The sequence below is a fragment of the Aristolochia californica genome, unplaced genomic scaffold (assembly GCF_029961685.1).
Source record: "Aristolochia californica isolate CCGP_79_NKW_82.1479 unplaced genomic scaffold, dmAriCali1.0.hap1 SCAF_3, whole genome shotgun sequence".
In the NCBI taxonomy this organism is placed as follows: domain Eukaryota; kingdom Viridiplantae; phylum Streptophyta; class Magnoliopsida; order Piperales; family Aristolochiaceae; genus Aristolochia; species Aristolochia californica.
The window spans coordinates 10,992,868-11,011,428 of record NW_027181992.1 but is presented as its reverse complement, the minus strand read 5'-3'; the positions used below and the strand labels follow the sequence as shown (position 1 = coordinate 11,011,428).

The window sequence follows — 18,561 nt, the reverse complement described above, 5'->3', positions numbered from 1 at the left end:
TTAAAATATATAAATACAATTTTGATTCACTATTTGTTCATTTCTAACTTCAAATGTGATTCTCTACCGGCTACCGCTGTGTGTCTTTAATAACGGAGAGCAGTAAAGAGCATTCTGTCGTGGCTGTAATGAAACAAAGAGCTTGGGTTCGTGTCTTCTTGACAAGACCAATTGGAGTTTGTCTGTGACGTTCTCACTGTTTTTGTTCGTCTGAATCTGAACCCATCATTCAGTCCACCCCACCGTGTTAGTCAGTCGCTTCTCGATCTCCCGCACACCTTCATAACCCACTAGCCACTAGGGGTTAAGCAACTTGGTTCTAGCATCCAGACGTACAGTTTCTGATAGTGTCCTAACTTGGGCATTTGCTGTGGTTGTATCAGCAATATAGGCGCTAGGCTTCTTACCATCTTTGCGAAGCTACTAGGTTGGTGGGGTCTGAGTCAAAGTAGTGGCTCACATCAGTGAGGGAGATCTCGGATGGAAAGTTGCATCAGCCGTGCTGAGGGCAAGTTCAAACACTTTGCCCTTCTCCATCATGCCAGCTCCTGCAGCATCAGAGTCAAATGCAAAAGACTTGTGGCTTAAGTACATAACTTGGAGTTGCTTCTCATTGTTCCATGAAGCGTTCTCAACAGCAAGATTGACATCGGAAGAGTAAGACACAGGCATTTGAGAAGACACGAGATGCAGCTTCATGCACCGGTACACCCAAGGTTTCAGCTTGTTGCAGTGAATACTTTCTGACATAATGCAGCTCATCAGGCTCATCCAACTCGGCCACCATCTTCACTGCCCGGTCCAAGAGGTTCATCTGTCCACAATTAGATCAAAAGTAATTATAAGAATTAATGTTATAATGCAGGACACTGACAAGGAGGTAAAACTCATTTTCAAGATGAGTCATGCTAGTCATTTAGCTTGAGATTCAGCTCAGTCAATGACTAGCATGGCATCTGGATAGATTCAAAATATGTAGTTCACTGTGGCTTAAGCCATATATAACATTTGACTGAATGGTACCTGGTTAATGAAAAGGTCTTTAAAGACACCGGAGCAGTTAACAACAACATCGATTCTAGGGCATCCAAGCTCTTCAAGGCTAACTGGCCGAAATAAGTCATGATATTATCAGTACCCCACAAGACAAAAGCCACTGTTTCAGGGTAAGTCCCGCCATTGTCTGCCTTCTGCCGCTCTAGCAACCTAACAACAACCACTCTAGTCTTGAAGATCTTTTCAACAAAAGAATAGTAAGCTGCAAAACCATGGTGTGGGCTAGCTGACTTGGAGAAAAGAAGTCGCATCGGCTCACTTTCATAACCAAATGTGAGCTGGACACCGATGAATACATTACCATACTGCTTTCCATAGACCAAGTGGTTTTCTCCATCAGAAATAAGGTTGCCTGGAGGTTTTGCCCCATTTTTCTTCTAGTGCAAAGGCATAGGGGTGAGTTTTTGGTATTCCCGAACACCCATCTTGTATGCTATGTTGAGATTTGGATTGCTAAACTGGGCCTCCTTGTCAAGGATTACAACTTCAATGAGTACTTCAGCTGTTTCTGGAAGGCCTGCAACATTGTAACCATCTGTCTGGAGGTCTTTAAGGACTGAATAGATGGATGCAAAGACATTGAGATAAGCAGCAGTTCCAACATTGCCCTTGTCAGGTGGGAAGCTGAAAACAGTTATTGCCACCTTCTTCTCCTTCTGTCCATAGAGAATCTAATGTTAGGAAGAATCCTATAATAGAGAACTAACACCAGAAACAAAATCCAATAAAAGTTTTTAATGTGACGGAAATCAGTGATTGGGTTCCTGAATATCACGCATAAATATCAGTTGTCTCAACCGGGGATGACATACATTGGGGACACGAAAAAGAATCAAATCAAAGTTCTACTCGAGCTCTGCTTCTAAAATATCTTCATGGCAGAAAACAGAGTAACCATGTAACTTGTAAGAATCAATCAAGATCATCATAAAAGACTAATTTACATTATGGTATTAGGCTGCTGGCATATCTTTTACATGCATGACATACATTGAACCCTATTCTTACTGCAGCATAAGAAGAACTTACACAAAGCAGTCTTGATATCTCAAATGTTCCATAGTGTTTGTTCCTTACCAAGGAATGGTGGTGATTAAACTGTTTTTTTAAATAAAAAGGGCACTCAGAAAAACATATTCAAATGCCAATTATGCAGAGAATGTTGTTATGGTCCTTGGGTTAAGTACCTATGTCTTCTGCTCCTAACAGGCCGGTCTTTTGGGTAGTATTGGCTAGGTGCTTAACATTTGGTATCAGAGCTAGCGCTACATCCCGACTTCGAATCCCAGCGCCCCCAAAATGGATGCGGGTGGTCACGCGCCTGGACTGACCCTGGTTCGACCCGGCTCCGGTTGCTCTGTTGTGGTAGCCTCCGCGGTCGTCGGCTTGGGGAAGGGCGGGGTACTGTTATTGTCCTTGGGTTAAGTACCTATGTCTTCCGCTCCTAACAGGCCGGTCTTTTGGGTAGTATTGGCTAGGTGTTTAACAAATGTTATGATGATCTAATTGTTCATTTGGTTGTTTGCATGAAGGATGACAAATGATTACCTTCCTACTTATCAATTATCATGTTTATATTCCTAATCTTATTCACTAAATCTAGAGAAGAAAAGGGCAGACAATAGATTAGTGAAATAAATGAAGGATCTCGCATATGTAAAACCACATTGCTCTTCAAGATGTCCAATGCCAGAGCTCAAAAACTAGGAAGAAACATGCAACAGAAAGCAACAAAAGGTAGGGGCACCAAGGACTTTTACCTTGAATTTTCTTTTAAGTTCAACCCATCGAATGGCCCTTTTACAGAGTTGTTCCACTATCTTGTGAAGGGGATGTGATTTGCCTGCACGCGACCACACAAAAACAAACAAATGTCCAACTTAGTATTTTAAAATTTAGAATATGCCGAAAACAGAATCAAGAAAAGAAAGCAGGAAGACAGCAAACCGAAAATATATTAAGTGGGTTCAACTGAAAAAAACAAGAAGCATTCATTCGATTAATTTACAACAAAGACAGCAAAAGATGGAATCTTGCCCAAGAGATAATCAATGATATTCTAACCCTGTATTTGTTAAGAAATAACTAACCAGATTAACTACGAAGCAGAAATAACAATACACCAATTTTAACGTGGTTCGCCCAAATCTGGCTACGTCCACAGGCTGATGCAGATTTTATATATATATATGGAGAAAAATTCTTACAGAGAGTGTTTACAACACTCTTAAATCACAACCCATAACTGCATCTAATAACAGAGAAGAACAATTTCACTTTACTGTTGTAGTGCTGTCACTGTTGCTGCCGGCAACGGTACTCAGTCCTGCAACTGTCGAGCTCTGAAAACGCTGAAAGGAAGCTTCCTGATCAGCTTGTCCAGCAGCCAGCATATCTTACAGCAGCGTCAAGTCCCCAAGGCTTCTCTGTTACTGCAGCAGGTATGTCCCGAGGCTTCTCAATTACAGCAGTAGCATCGTCCCGAACCCTCTCTGTTCAGGTAGGTCCCACGGCTTCTCAGTTACAGCAGTAGCGTCGTCCCGAATCCTCTCTGTTCAGGTATGTCTCGAAGCCTTCTCTATACCTCACAGCAGTGTCGAGTGTCCCGAGAGTTCCTAAGTTACGGTAAGTCACGGAGAGTGAAATAAAATCAAGAGAAAGACTTAATTGCTGCTTGAGTGCAGCACATGCCAAAACATAAAAATGCCCTCCATGTCCCGTCGACATACCTCTCTGACAACGGCCCATTACTTCCTGACAATCTCCCACTTGAAGACTAATATCAATCTGTCTTCACACATATCAATACAACAGCTATTTCTTGGTCGTTATTCTTGTAGGCCAACTGAAGCTGAACATAGCTTCAGTTTATCAATAGTCACCGTTTTTGTTAGCATATTTGCAGGATTCCTGTTACCTTGGATCTTCTGTATCTGCAACATCTAACTAACAGTTGTTGTGCCCACGGTGCTTCTCCGGTGATCAACTTCTCCTGCAAAATATGTATCTACGTACCTTTGTACTTTCAATTCACCTTTACCATAGTACAAACATTTATCTGTGGTGCCTCGTAGATATCTCAAGATCCACTTTATTGCTTTTCAGTGGGTCTCTCTTGGATTTGACATAAACCTTCTAACAACTCCCACTGCATAGCCAATATCTGGTCTCGTACAGACCATTGCATGCTCAGCAAGCTCCCACTTGCTAGCATCTGCAGTCTGACATGCCTCTTCATAGCATTCAGGTTTTCCTCCATCAGTCAACAGTAGATAATTCATGTATCTCCTGTTAGGCACATGAGGTCGAGAAGATCTTCTCGATTTAGGAGTTGAAGCAAGAGACTGCGATGTGTCAGACTGTTGTGCACTATTTTGTTCAACAGATTCCTCTCGCTGAGGGTTTGTTATAGAATCATCTAGGACATCATCTGCATCTACATATACTGGCTCACTCTCTACTAAGTTACTGTCGTCTGCAGTATGTTTGTCCTTGTACATCACTCTTTCATTGAAAATCACATCTCTGTTGCAAATCACCTTTTTGTTTTCATCATCCCATATGCGGTATCCAAACTCATCCTCGACATACTCGATGAGGGTACATTTCTTGGATTTGGGATCAAGCTTATTCCTGTTTTGATCGCTGATATGCACATATGTCATACAACCGAAACTATAAGGTGTGATAGTTTTACTTCCTTTCCGCTCCATACCTCTTCTGGTATTCTGTACTCCAGTGGAACTGATGGCCCTCGATTGATCAAATAAGCTGTTGTGTTGACTGTTTCTGCCCATAATTGCTTTGGTAGGCCTGACTGCATACGCATACTTCTGGCACTCTCAGTCAAAGTTTTGTTCATACGCTCAGCTACACCAATGTGTTGAGGCGTACCTAACACGGTTCTCTCCATTTGAATCCCATGATCATAACAGAATTTCTTGAATCTGGTGTCTTCATATTCACCACCATTATCAGTCCTAAGCTTTTTGATTTTAAGACTTGTCTCATTTTCAAACATGGCTTTCCATCTTCTGAAAGTATCAAATACTTCAGATTTGTGACTTAGAAAGTAAACCCATAGCTTTCGAGAGTGATCATTAAGTAGTGTTTTTCACCAATGGATGAAACAGTTGTTGGCCCCCAAACATCAGAATGAACAAGTTCCAGCCTTTCCTTCTTCGGAGTTCTGCCACATGTCTGAAAGCTAACTTTCTTATGCATTCCAAGTATGCAATCCTCGCACATGTCAATTTCTACTGACTGTAGACCTAATAATTTCCCCATGGAATGCATAATCTTCATTCCTTTCTCACTCATGTGGCCAAGTCTCTGTTGCCACAAGTTGGAACTTTGGTTGTTTGTTGCAACGGCAATTGTACAACATGCCTTTGCTATCATGTAAAGAGTACCACTTTTCTTTCCTCGTGCAACCATTAATGCACCCTTCAAAATCTTCCAATCATCACCATGGAAGGTCGTAGAGTAGCCTTCACTAGCTAACTGCCCTACTGAGATTAAGTTCTTTCTCAGGTCGGGAATATGTCTAACATTTTTCAGCTCCTATACAGACCCATTCAACTGAATCTTTACCACACCTTTGTCTACAATATCACATGGTTGATCATCACCGAGATATACCTTACCAAGGTTTTTGGACACATATTTCTTGAAGAGTTCTTTCTGCGAGGTAGTGTGGAAAGATGCTCCAGAGTCTAACATTCAAGACGACTCCTTGCTCTCCAAATTACATATCAATGCATCATCATTCCCTGAGGTGGAAGCAACATTTGCTTCTACCTTCGCGTCCTGATCCTTCGGTGCACTATTGCACTGATTTTTGTAGTGTCCGGTTTTCCCACAGTTCTAGCACTTACGGTCTTTGAGTTCTGAGAATTGTTTGGATTTCTAGATTGAAACCTTCTATTCTGCGATTTGCCTCGATGGATTGATCTGTCAGGTCTATTTCCTCTAATTCTTCCTTTTGCCTCTGCAGACAATGCTGAAGAAATCAATCCTTCACCCGACACTTTTCTTCTGATTTCTTCGCCGAGAACTAGATCACGAACATCATTGAATTTTAACTTATTGCTTCCTGACGAGCTATTCACTGTTGTGATGGTAGCATTCCAGCTTTCTGGTAGGGAAGACAAAAGTATCAATGCATGTACTTTTTCGTCGAACTCAATTTCAATTGAACTCAATTGGGTTGTAATTGTATTGAGTTCGTTGATATGTTGAGCTACTGATGCTCCTTCCGTCATCCGCAAATTAAACAATCGCCTCATCAGATACACTTTGTTTGAGGCTGACGGCTTCTCGTACATACTTGCGAGAGCCTTCATGAGACCTATTATGGTCTTCTCCTTTGTTATGTTGAAAGCGACATTGCGGGATAACGATAAACGGATAACTCCAAGGGCTTTTCTGTCGAGGAGTTTCCACTCTTCATCCTTCATACTGTCTAGCTTCACTCCTTCAAGTGGTATGCATACATTTTTTTGATACAGATAATCTTTTATCTATATTTTCCAAAAACCAAAGTCCGCCCCATCGAACTTTTCAATTTTCACCTTACGTTCATTTGCGGCCATTGTTCCGAGTCAAATCTGACTTTATGTACAACCTTGCTCTGATAAAAGAAATAACTAACCAGCTTAACTAGGAAGCAAAAATAACAATACACCAAACGTATTCTTACTGAGGTAGCGTTGTCACTGTTGCTACCGGCAACGGTACTCAGTCCTGCAACTGCCGAGCTCTGAAAACGCTGAAAGGAAGCTACCTGATCAGCTTGTCCTGCAGCCCGCACCAAACCCTTTCTCTGTATCTCAAAGCAGCGTCTAAGTCCCCAAGGCTTCTCTCTTACTGCAGCAGGTATGTCCCGAGGCTCCTCAGTTACAGCAGCAGCGTTGTCCCGAACCCTCTCTGTTCAGCGGGTCCCGAGGCTTCTCAGTTACAGCAGCAGCGTGGTCCCGAACCCTCTCGGTTCAGGTATGTCCCGAAGCCTTCTCTGTATCTCAGTGCAGTGCAGCGTCGAGTGTCCTGAGAGTTCCTAAGTTACGGATTGTGAAATAAAACCCAGAGAGAGACTTAATTGCTGCTTGAGTGCAGCACACGGCCCGTTACTTGTACTGACATTTCCAGTTCGACTAATCAAATAAAGCAATTATTTACTTCGATGCATGATAACCCAAGGTAGCTAGGTGCCACAGTGAGTAATTCTTGGCAGAAGTTCAGATTGAATGAAGTATCATCGACTAGATAAAGAGCAACAGGGGACTAAGAGAAAGACAGGTGATGGTGAATGATGATGGCGTATCACTTACCTATTCTTCCGTCGCAACCAGAGAAGACGATGGGCTCCATTCCGCCGTCGAGCTCCGGTACCGACACCTGCAGTGCCACTTGAATTGGGTGCAAGCCCAAAGTGCTATTCAACCACTCCTTATACACCTTTGGAGGGGATTTTTCTGAGCTGGTGACCATCATATTCATAGGGTAGACGATGATAGTTACCTTCATAAGCCGTTCCACAAGCAGAGAGATCGTTTCATTCTATGAATCAGAACTCTTCGGTCTAAATTTTTTATTCATTTACTTAGGATACGGTCTATTAAATGAAAACGTATGTGGATCACAGTTAAAATACCTGAAGTAGAAGAGATAATTGTATACATATTGCTTATTACTTATAACATTATGTTAAATCGTAGAGCTTAATCAACACCTTACGCTGAGTTGGTACGCTGATCGACCTTCGCAGTAAGATCGTTGTGGGGGTTGGAAGGGAGTGGAGACCCGAAAGGTTCACGATATATTAACTGTCATTTTATTAAGGGCAGTTTAAAAATTTTACTCTTATATTGTGATTGCCCGAATACCACTATTAAAGTTTTTTCATCATCTTAAAAAGATCTTGAGTTGCATCCTAAAAGAGGTTAAAGCAAAATATCAGTGAGTAATTTCATCTTCATAATAAATTACTACAGGAACAGAAGACAAAATGTAATTTCACCTTGAGGTGAACCAATATAGATCTTGTATATTTTTTTTCTTCTATAATTATTATTATTATTCTCGTTAGTTTAAAATTAGGGTATCCAATTCCTAACACATTATACCAGTTCAACAACAGGTTTTTAAATCCTAATGAAACGGTTCAACCAATTGAAACGAGGCATTATAGACAAACATTTTCGGTTATCTTCTTTCTCACCATTTTGGGATTCTGATTTCACCCAACTTACAATGTTACTCTGGACAAGTGCATTAGGTTATCTTCGTTCTCACCGTTAAACCAAAAAATCAAAAAATTATTTACTCAGTGCTTTTTTGTGTGTTACAGACCTCCATGAAGTTAAAAAATGACGATGGCAATACAGCTTAGATCTACAAAAAAAGAATGACACCAAAAGCCCAGTAAAAGAATGTAATACATGCTTTTGTAGCCAGCCTTCAGATCATTTCCATCAGAAGTGGGTCTCCTAATGCCATCGTCCTTACCAGCCTCACAAAATCAGCTTCGCTGGACACATTCCATGGATATACTGCTGGTACTTGGGCAGAGTAAATTCTTACAGGGTCTGAGATTTTTGGATCTGTCCTATAAACTATTGTCCTTAAAGCATCGGAATCAAAATTACTCGGCGAGTCCATTGCCATAAACATCATTGGCACAGCAATCTTGTGATGGATTTGCAAGTCCCCTATAAGACTTACAAGATCTACAAAGTCCCCTACAAACCTTCGGGGGATGTAGAATATTTCAGAGCTGCATAGGGTGAGGCTCGTTTCATCTATGCTTCCTTTGTAAGTCACCTGAAAATGAGCTGGGAGGCTACTCACTACCTTCTTTACAAGTCCTGCCTGCTGTGTAAACCAAGCAGACACGTTCGTCTTCATAGAATAAGTTGTCCATGATTCAGTGACCTTGACATGTAACAGAAATTCTAATGAGTCACAGCACCCACACAAGAAAGAAAGAAAATTTGGGTTAACAATATTGAGAGTCTGAGACACCCACCTTATTAGTAATCCAGAGCTTCGATTTATCTGCTTGAAGCAGATTCCAGTAGTTGAGAATCATGTTGTCTTGTAGAAATAAGAATCCGTCTGCACCCTTGAACCGATCAAATATCTTCGGAAAATACCTTTAGCAAGCACAGAGAACAGTGAGACATTCCCTTTGCATTGAACAGCACTTCTTCTATAGAATTAGTATAAGAGAGACATCTGATTGGATGAGATATAGACAAGTAATACATAGAAATCATCCATCAGTTCCATTTAAGAAAAAAGGAACGGAAACCACAGTTGGACAGCTCTCTGAGATTTTCAACCGGCCATATAAGGCTCTAGGAATTAAAGATGTTACGCTTTTATGTCAAACTATGAAGCAGACAGCAAGTAAGAGAAAACCACAGAACAGCCTGAAACAAGAAACCCTATTATTTCAACCAGGATCAAATAAGTGGTCCACTTTCTCAACAAGAAGGGGGTTCAATACTGATCGAGTAATAGAAAAAGAATTCTAGTGTGAGTAGGAAATTAGCCCAGAGATAGTTTGATGGAAACTCTGAAGATTACAGTTCGCCAACACTGGAAGCTGAAGATTAAATTCTGGGTTGAACACCAGCCAGGGAATCACAGAGTAAAATTTCCATCAGGTAAGTGCTCCTTCCACCTTTTTACTTTCATCTTAGTTGTTAGACGATTCTCCTGAAGCCAGTCAGCTTGAAATAGCTCTCTCAGCTTGTTTTTTTTTTTTTTCTCTTTTATAAAGATATGATTCACTCCACGGATTTTGAGTTGCCTTAAACATAACGACCTAAGAAACAACACACTATACCAACTATTGGAGCTTTCCAGACGGACCTAGACAACAGCTCATTCAAGAATGCTCTAGACTATGTACACTTGAAAACATTTCAAAATTTCAGCAGACATTTCTTCTTGGTTTACCAGATCTTGACTAAACACTTCCTTTTTGCTGGTGGGTAAAAAGTCCACCAAGCTAAAGTCGTATATGTGCTCCACATCTCTGCTAAATGTCTAAGAGAGAGAATTGTTGTATGTGAGATAATAGCCCCATACTAGTATTGGCTTGAAAAAAATTTATGCTTTTTAGCAGGGAAGAGGCCTCCTAACTTCGGCTAGTCATTTTGGGAGGAACCAGCCCAAACGTAACACTTTTCATTTTTTTTTTCTTATTCTGAACACTTCAGGTGTAGAACTCACCATACTACCTATCCAAATCATCAAAGGACAAATAATGTGAGGCATTGTAAAAAAGGATATTGATGGACAAAAATAACATAAACAAACCAAAAAAGCGAGCAAAGATTCAGATTACATTCTTTTTTTATGACGATTAAGATATAGATTTTAGTAGACTAAACTCAAAAATTTGTGAGATTTGGTGAGAAAAGAGATCATAGGCTTTTAAAGTATGCTCAATCAAACATAAGCTATTGCCATTTTTATGAATGTTACAGCAATTTGTCAGAGGAAATGCCATTTTTATGAATGCTACAGCAATTTGTCAGAGAAAATCCCATCTTGGGTTATAAAATCCTCTCATAGGTGATGCAACATCCAAGAGAAACTAAGAAGAACATGACAATGCTGTAATTTAGTATTCACCTTCAACAAGATATTTATCCAAGATGTAAAAAAGACAAAAAACAAAAACAAAAAAAGAAAGAAAGAAAAATAATTCAACAAAGGGTAAAAACAAAAAGGTTCAAGGAACATCCCCACCATGCTGACAACATAAATCTCATATCAAAGACCACAATAACAATGACTTTCACTTTAAGATCGAGTAAATTAATAAGACGTCATATTGTAGTGCTCACTAAGCTTTCGGATTTTCTTTCTCTGACAAATAAGAAATATGGTCCAACTGGCTTTCTGATGTTCCTAAATTTAGTTTCCAAATTCTAGTTGGGATCCTTCCACTGATGTTCATTTGAGTATAAGTGAAGGAAATCCTTGTAATAATGTTTACTTGATGAACACTCAGATCTTCTGCAGAAGGAACTCTCACCAATAGACACCCCTAGCAAACTGAAAGGATTTTTAACCTCATTCCTGAACAGATAAGGAAAACTATGCTTAGGACTTGCTCTCAGTTAATTCTCAGTTACAGGAGTTAGTAACAAAAAGAAGACAAAATAAACTTTCCTGTAATCACGGTATTCATTAACATAGACCAATATTATGCCTTCAAGGAAATACAATACAAGGTGTCCTTAAAAGTGGGCTTAGCAATCCTATTAAGCAACCTCAACGACTTTCCCAGCTTACTGGAAAGCTGCACTGAGAACAAGATTGGTTACTTCATCATGAAATGAATGTAAATGATAACAGTGAACATCCATAAGAACAAGAAATCGAAAATTTAAGAACTCTCCACAGAAAAAGACAGACCATTATCTTGATTAGGATTTCAAGTTCAGAATGACAAGTGATGTGGCCAGGGAGAAGGCAGAAGAACAAAGACGACTTGATGGATCTTGGTGTCTTCATTAAAAAAAAAAGGGTGGCGGACAGTACAGAAAATAAGATGGGCCAACCTAATGCCTTCAACCAGGCAACAGATGTCAGGAAGTGGATGAGTATGGTTGCAAAAGCTTCTCAGGGGCATTAAAGTAACTAAAGAAAGCAAATCAAAGAAAACAAGATGAAGAAGTCCATTATAACTCCTAATCCTCACATGAATTTTATGGAAATAAAATGCTAATCAATGAGATAAAACCTATGTACATTACTGCCAGTCAATTATAACGTTTGGTTTTGTCTATAGAAATCATGAAGTCAAAGATTTCAAACAATTCTTAGGTTATTTCATTTCACCGGAAAGGGGTAAAATTGGACCTTTACACCATGAAGAAACACTGAGGAAAAAAGAGAGAGGAGAGAAAACTCTACTAAAATACAAACCATTTTTCTGCTCTTTCAAATTGCAACAAAGATTTTGTGTCATTGTATTTTTACCAAATCAGACAGCCATTAATCAGCATTAGTACAGCTTTTTGTTTATGCAGACAATGAAGTAAACTTCTTATGTCTTCATAATGCTAAAGCAATATATAAATGTTTAAAAGTATAAAAGAGTAACCAAGTAATGTACTTACTTGTATGCTTCCCACAACTGCCCATACTCCACTGCTAGATCCGGATTCTTGTCCTCTGATAGTATCACTACCGTCTTGAATATTCTCCCATAGAGCAACCTCCATTCCAAAGCTGTTCGATTCACAGGTCCATTAACAAACATAATAAGTACAGCATTTCCAAAATTCCTCCGCCACCGTATAAGATTTCCTATCTCATAGTTTACTGTCTCAGCTTCCTCAACCCCAAGATGAACAGATGGGAGTTTATGAGGAATGAACTCCTTCCGATCTCCATGCCCAATCTGGGCTCGTGGTCTGTCCAATTCTAAAGACATTAATCTTGGTTGTTGATAATCCACTGCCAACAAGTCTTGAAGCCAAGCTGCTGTGAACCTCACATCCTGCTCAGTCCAAAACCCCTCCTCAGCCATCACGTAGCTCAAATGCAAGATCTTCTCAAATAATGTCGGTTTGTTAGTTCTCAAAGAAACCAAAAATTTGATCAGTCGGCCCACATTTACATGAAGGTCTTTCTCTTCAGAGAAAGGGTATGATTCAATTCTATCATAACGATAAATTGTAGGAGGATAAACCACAACAAATCCTTCAATTTCCCATAAAATTCTCTGTGCCCAATAACCTCTCAGCACATCAGAAGCCATGCTACTAACAGACACTGGAAGCATTAAACCCCAGAACGCTGACGAATGGAAAATAGTATTGAAGGAGTTAACAGGTACCATGATACCCTGTGGTAGGGCAACTTTCGGCGCCTCATCGTCGAATTTGATGTCAAATGCTTCAATCTGGGATTTTCGGGTGAAATAGAAGACAGAATCCACATCAGGTAGGCCATTAGATAAGCCTTGTTGGATGAACTGCTTCCCACTATAGATCTCAGTGTAGAACTCCTCCTGTGCAACTTCTCCCACATTCTCCAATGGCAAGCCGCGCGGCCACACGGACCTCTGCCCAAAGTGTGTGTATGGATTGATCACTGTTCTGTTCGGGTTGTCGTGACTGTACTGTAAGATCGTATGTCTGCGTGCCTCTTCGCCTACCAGTTCAAGATCGAAATGTTTACCAAGATCTGAGTCTATGACATGGGCTCGGTCATCCGCATCAAAGATCTTCTTCGCCCCGTGCTGGATAGCATAGAGATACCCAACAGTCTTACGGACGAAAGAATTGTAGGGAAGGTGATCCAAGACACGGTAGTTCAATTTTACTTGATCATCTAGAGAAAGGAAGATCGCGCCCTTGAGGGACCAATCAGGTGGGGTGTCGCCGCTGGCAATGGCGAGGAGCTGCCACCCTTTGATCTTGGCGAGATTGCGGAGGGTATCACTGGGGGGACCGAAAACGGAGACGACGATCCAACGCTCAGCTCGAAAGGAGGCGTAAGGGGACGAAGAGTCAGAGTTGGCCGGGATTGAATTGAAGGCAAGTTTTGGGTAGGGGATGGAGGTGATGGACTCGGCCCTGGACTCAAGACAGAGTATCGCAGCCGTATCGGCGAAGTTGCGAAGGAGGAAGAAGATGGCGACGGCACCGATCAGGAGACCCACAGTGAGAACTTTGTAGAGATTGTCCGAGAGCCATGTGGAGAAGTCGAGCGATTTAGGCTCTGAGAAGCGAAGTGGGGAGAGGGATCTCGGATGGGGCTTTGAGGGTTTCGGTGCTGCACGGTCTTGGACCAGCATTGTATTAAAGTCGACCCACTACCCCCTCTCTGATCTTTTTACTTCTTCCTCCTTTCAGCTCCTCCAGTCTCTGTTCTCCTCTTCCTTCTTCAATTCTCTCTCTCTTCCCACTATAAAATCTGAGTCAACTCAAGTCTCCTCTTTTCCTCTTAATTCTTCTTCTAGTCTCTTCAATTTGCAGTTCCAGTAACCAGATTCCCCTTCTCTCGCTTCCCGTCCTCACTTCTCAGCTGCTGCCGACAGATAGATACCCTCCGTTCTTCTTTCAGTTTTCAACTTAATTTTACAGAGAACTAAAAGAAAAACAAATATAATAAAAGCATCCAGTAGTTGGTCGGGCCAGTCGCTACTTTGGCCGTTTCCTTCCTGCCTTCGCACTTGTACAGAGCGAACCCACCCATAACCGAATGCTCCTTCGGTGATCAAACACCTATCACCCTTTATCTCGAATAAAACGATGGCGGACTCTCCGTGGACCCTTTGTTAATGGAGTAGGAACAGACTGAAACCCATTTCATTTCAGGGAGGGGGTAGACGGAAGTTCCCTTAACGATTACAATTTCCAAATGAGGTTCCCATGGTTGAAATGCATTTTCTTTTCGACCAGTGGCTTGAGCCATCCCGCAATTTATTCTCTTTAAACATTTTGTGAAACCCCATCCCGCAAAACTAAGACAGGCACAAAAGATTTGATCTAATAAAAAAATACTTTTTGATTCCCAGGATTTAATCTCCGAATTTGATACAAGATCCGACTTGAGCCACCGATTCACTTTTTTATTTCCGCACCTTCAAGGTAAAAAACGATCTCAGGTGTTTACAACAGTTTCCTTCGGTAATGAGCAAAACTTTTGGTGGTGGCTCGACAGATCTCTGACAAACACACAAAGTCACGGAAGAGAAAGCGATTAAATAAAATCCCTTTCTGCTACATAAATGCGTCAGTTAGGCGATTGCTTTTTGATAGAGTGGTCGGTAGCATGTCTGCTTACCGTGTGGTTCTGCTTGTCATGGACGGGACGATATCAGTAGACGACAAAAGAGACTCTGTTGGGAGGATCCGGGTGGCTGGCCTCTGTAGACGGTTTTAGAACCATTTCATTTCACTCCCCTCGTGATGGCAATACCATGTATGACATTGGAAACCCTTTCAATCTCCCATTGCTTGCTCTCATGTTTGCTCTTTTTCTCTCTAATAACTTTCCTCTCGAATGTTAGATGGTGAGTTGTTTTATTCTGAGATTTTTCTTTGATACTAGTTACAAGCATAAAAAATCAGTCTATCCGATTCGTGAGGTATTCTTAGTCATGTTAGACAAGATGTCTAATAATAATAAAATAAACATCATTGAAATGGATATTAAATTCTCCATACATATATCATAAAATTGAAATAATAAGAATAAAGAGAGCATACCTTTCATCTTGAAGAATATAAATGAAATTTGAAGTGCATAAGATAACTTTTGATAATTCGTTTGCAAGTGATAAGTTTGCTCCCGTTCAGCCATACTAGGTGTGCGACTTACATTAGCCTCACTTGTAAGACCATAGAAGAATTTATAGATTTCCAAAGGGTATGGTACTAATGACTATTCATAGGGATATATCCCCTTAGAAGAGATACATCCTCTAAGGAGAGATACATCTCCTTATTATTAAGGGATGTGTCCACTAAGTCAATGCACCCAATTAATCTACCTCTACAGGGGGATGTACCGGCCATTATTCCATGTACTGAACATCCAATGACAAAACATCTAAAAGTGGGCCCCACATCTCTAATATCATGGTAATTTTATTTTATAAATAATATATTTGAAACCATAATTCCAACAAACTTCCACTTGGTTTCAAATCCATTTCAAATTCCAATTTTCAAAACAAATGAAAAATCAATCTTGACACATAAAACCATACCATGACCATAGGCTTTACCTTAAACACTTTAATATACATGTGTAGTTAACCTAGGCCTACACAATATATATCTTAGATATCCAAGGCTGGAGAATAAACCAAATTTGCCAGTTCAGCAGTCTCCATTCATATCATACTAGGACTTGAACTCAGGGTAAAACACTATACCAGTTCGAGTATTAGCCACTAAGGTAACTGTGCCTAATCAGTAACATAGGCCTGAATAATTTAGACATCTAACCCTACCTTCCTATTGAGACCCTACTGTATATACATACAAGTATATACCTAATAGAAAAGTTGGACATCAAGGCATCTCACCGTCCATAGCATATTCAGTACCTGAGGAGTTCAAGGTAAAGCTCTATACTAGCATGAGTATTAGTCGTAAAGGAAACCATGTCAATGCAGTCCCATTGACCTGGACAATTTAGAGACTCAACCATCATTCCCTATTGAGACCCTCACATATACACGTACAAGTGTATACCTAATAGGGAAGCTAAATCTCAAGGCATACACTGAGTACTCATATTATCATACAAAAGCATATGCATTATTTTAAAATCATTCTTTCAAAATGGTCATTCCATGGAATATAAATTACAATGTCATGACAAAGTATTACAAATCATTGAGATCACAATGCATACAAAACAATGTTCTCCCACTTGGTCTCATCAATTATAAACAAATCAAACCCATGTTCCTCACAAGTGAAATTGGTCACAGGAAGACATTTGGTTAGTGGATCAGCTAAGTTGTCAGGAGAAGATATCTTATAAATAACAACTTCCTCCTTCCTCAACATGTCTCGTATGTAGTGGTATTTTCCTTCGATATGTTTAGCCTTGAAGTGACACTTCAGATCTTTCGTGATAGCAATAGCAGATGCATTATCACAAAAAAGAGGAATACGTCGCTCCACACAGTCTACCACTAGAAGACTTCACAAGAATTTGAGAAAATAGACAACCTCCCTTGTAGCTTAGTTCATAGCCACAAATTCTGCCTCCATGGTTGATTGCGCAATACAGTCTTGCTTCTTGCTTTTCCAAGAAATGGCACCTCCGCCAAACATAAAGATAAAATAAGAAGTAGACTTGCGGGTATCGATACATCCTTGATAATCCGAGTCGGAATAACCAACCAAATTCCAACTTGTCCGCCTGATAAGTCAAAGCATATGACTTTGTTTGTTTTAGATAGTGCATTATCCATTTAACCCATTCTCAGTGAATGAAACCTAGATTAGTCTGAAACCGGCTAAGAACCCCAACAACATAAGCAAGATCAGGCCTTGTACATATAAGAGCATACATAAAACTCCCCACAACAGAAGCGTATAGATACTTAGATTCATCCAACTTATCTTTGAGGCGAGAAGGACAATCCACCTGACTCATCTTTTTAGTGCCATCATAAGGTATTTTACCTTGTATACAATTGGACATGTGAAACCGATTTAGAAGAGTGTCAATATACTTCTCTTGAGACAAACTCAATTTTCGCAAAGATCTATCCCGTAGAATTTTAATGCCAAGAATATAAGAAGCTTCCCCAAGGTCTTTCATATCAAATGTTTGAAATAACCATCTCTTTATACCTTGGAGTAACTGAATATCATTCTCAGCTAATAAAATATCATCTAGGTATAAAGTAAGAAAGGCAATGCGATCTCCCACTATTTTGATATCGACACAGTGATCTTCTGGATTCTGAGTAAAACCATACGTTGTAATTGTTTCATTGAACTTGATATTCCATAGTCTAGAGGCTTATTTCAAACCGTAAATAGACTTGTCCAACTTACACACCTTTGCTTCAATTCTAGGTCTAACAAATCCACGTGGTTGTTCCATATAAATCTTCTCATCCAAATTTCCATTTAGAAAAGCGGTTTTAACATCCATTTGAAACAACTCATAGTCTTAATATGCAACCAATGCCAGAAGAGCTCGAATAGACTGTATTCGTGCAACAGAAGAGAATATTTCATCATAATCAATCTTGTATTGTTGAGTAAAACCCTTGGCAACAAGACGAGCTTTGAATTTTTCAACTTTACCTTCAACATTTCTCTTCCTTGTAAAAATCCACTTGCACTTAATGAGCTTAATCAATGTAGGAGGATCTACAAGTTTCCAAATTTCATTTTTATACATAGAGTCCATCTCTTCATCCATTGTCGACTTCCACTTGTCGAAATCTACATCAAGGAGTGCTTGCTCGTAAGTGTCAGGATCAGTAACGTCTTCATTCAACCTTGTTCTTTCATAAGTTTTTCCAGTATAGGTATAAAAATCTGAAGATGATAGTAGTTGTCTAGGTTTTCTTTCTCTAGCCCCTCTTCGAATATCCGTTTGTGTGGAATTCTCTATATTAGAAGGAGATTCAGAAAAAGACATTTCAACATATTCTTCCAAGTGAGACTTCGTACCTAAATCTTCATCACAATCAAATCTATCCTCAATGAATTTTACATGTCTACTTTCAATAAACACCTTCTCCTTGGGATCATATAACCTATATCCTTTTGAATGTTCAGAGTACCCAACGAATAAACATCTTCGAGTTTTAGCCTTCAATTTGTCCTTAGGATCAAGTTTTAAAACATGAGCAACACATCTCCATATTTTAAAATGGTTAAGATTTGGAGTTTTGCCTGACCATACCTCATAAGGTGTTTTCTCAACCAACTTTGAAGGCACTTTGTTTGAGATATAGGTAGTTGTCAATAGTGCTTCACCCCAAAAGGA

The 18,561-nt window shown here is 40.0% G+C and overlaps 2 protein-coding genes and 1 pseudogene across 2 annotated transcripts; all 3 read right to left on the bottom strand.

Moving 5' to 3' along the window:
* On the bottom strand, nucleotides 1-7,581 carry LOC137959340 (magnesium-chelatase subunit ChlH, chloroplastic-like; annotated as a pseudogene).
* Nucleotides 7,582-8,351: 770 nt separating this feature from the next.
* LOC137958742 (probable glycosyltransferase STELLO2) lies at nucleotides 8,352-14,271 on the bottom strand. The gene is made up of 3 exons (XM_068805843.1): nucleotides 12,198-14,271; nucleotides 9,083-9,209; nucleotides 8,352-8,988 (listed from the first exon to the last, which is right to left on the bottom strand). Exons 1-3 carry the CDS (start codon nucleotides 13,880-13,882, stop codon nucleotides 8,515-8,517), a joined length of 2,286 nt encoding a protein of 761 aa, XP_068661944.1. The 5' UTR covers nucleotides 13,883-14,271; the 3' UTR covers nucleotides 8,352-8,514.
* Nucleotides 14,272-17,733: 3,462 nt separating this feature from the next.
* On the bottom strand, nucleotides 17,734-18,210 carry LOC137959339 (uncharacterized mitochondrial protein AtMg00820-like). Its single transcript, XM_068806743.1, has one exon. It carries the CDS (start codon nucleotides 18,208-18,210, stop codon nucleotides 17,734-17,736), a length of 477 nt encoding a protein of 158 aa, XP_068662844.1.
* Between the last annotated feature and the right edge of the window lie 351 nt (nucleotides 18,211-18,561).

Coding starts and splice junctions, on each gene's coding strand:
- LOC137958742 (XM_068805843.1), bottom strand. CDS start 13,882: ATGCTGGTCCAAGACCGTGCAGCACCGAAACCCTCAAAGCCCCATCCG. Junction 9,210..12,197: donor CAGTTGTGGGAAGCATACAA/GTAAGTACATTA, acceptor TGCTTGCTAAAG/GTATTTTCCGAAGATATTTG. Junction 8,989..9,082: donor AGCTCTGGATTACTAATAAG/GTGGGTGTCTCA, acceptor TTACATGTCAAG/GTCACTGAATCATGGACAAC.
- LOC137959339 (XM_068806743.1), bottom strand. CDS start 18,210: ATGTCTTTTTCTGAATCTCCTTCTAATATAGAGAATTCCACACAAACG.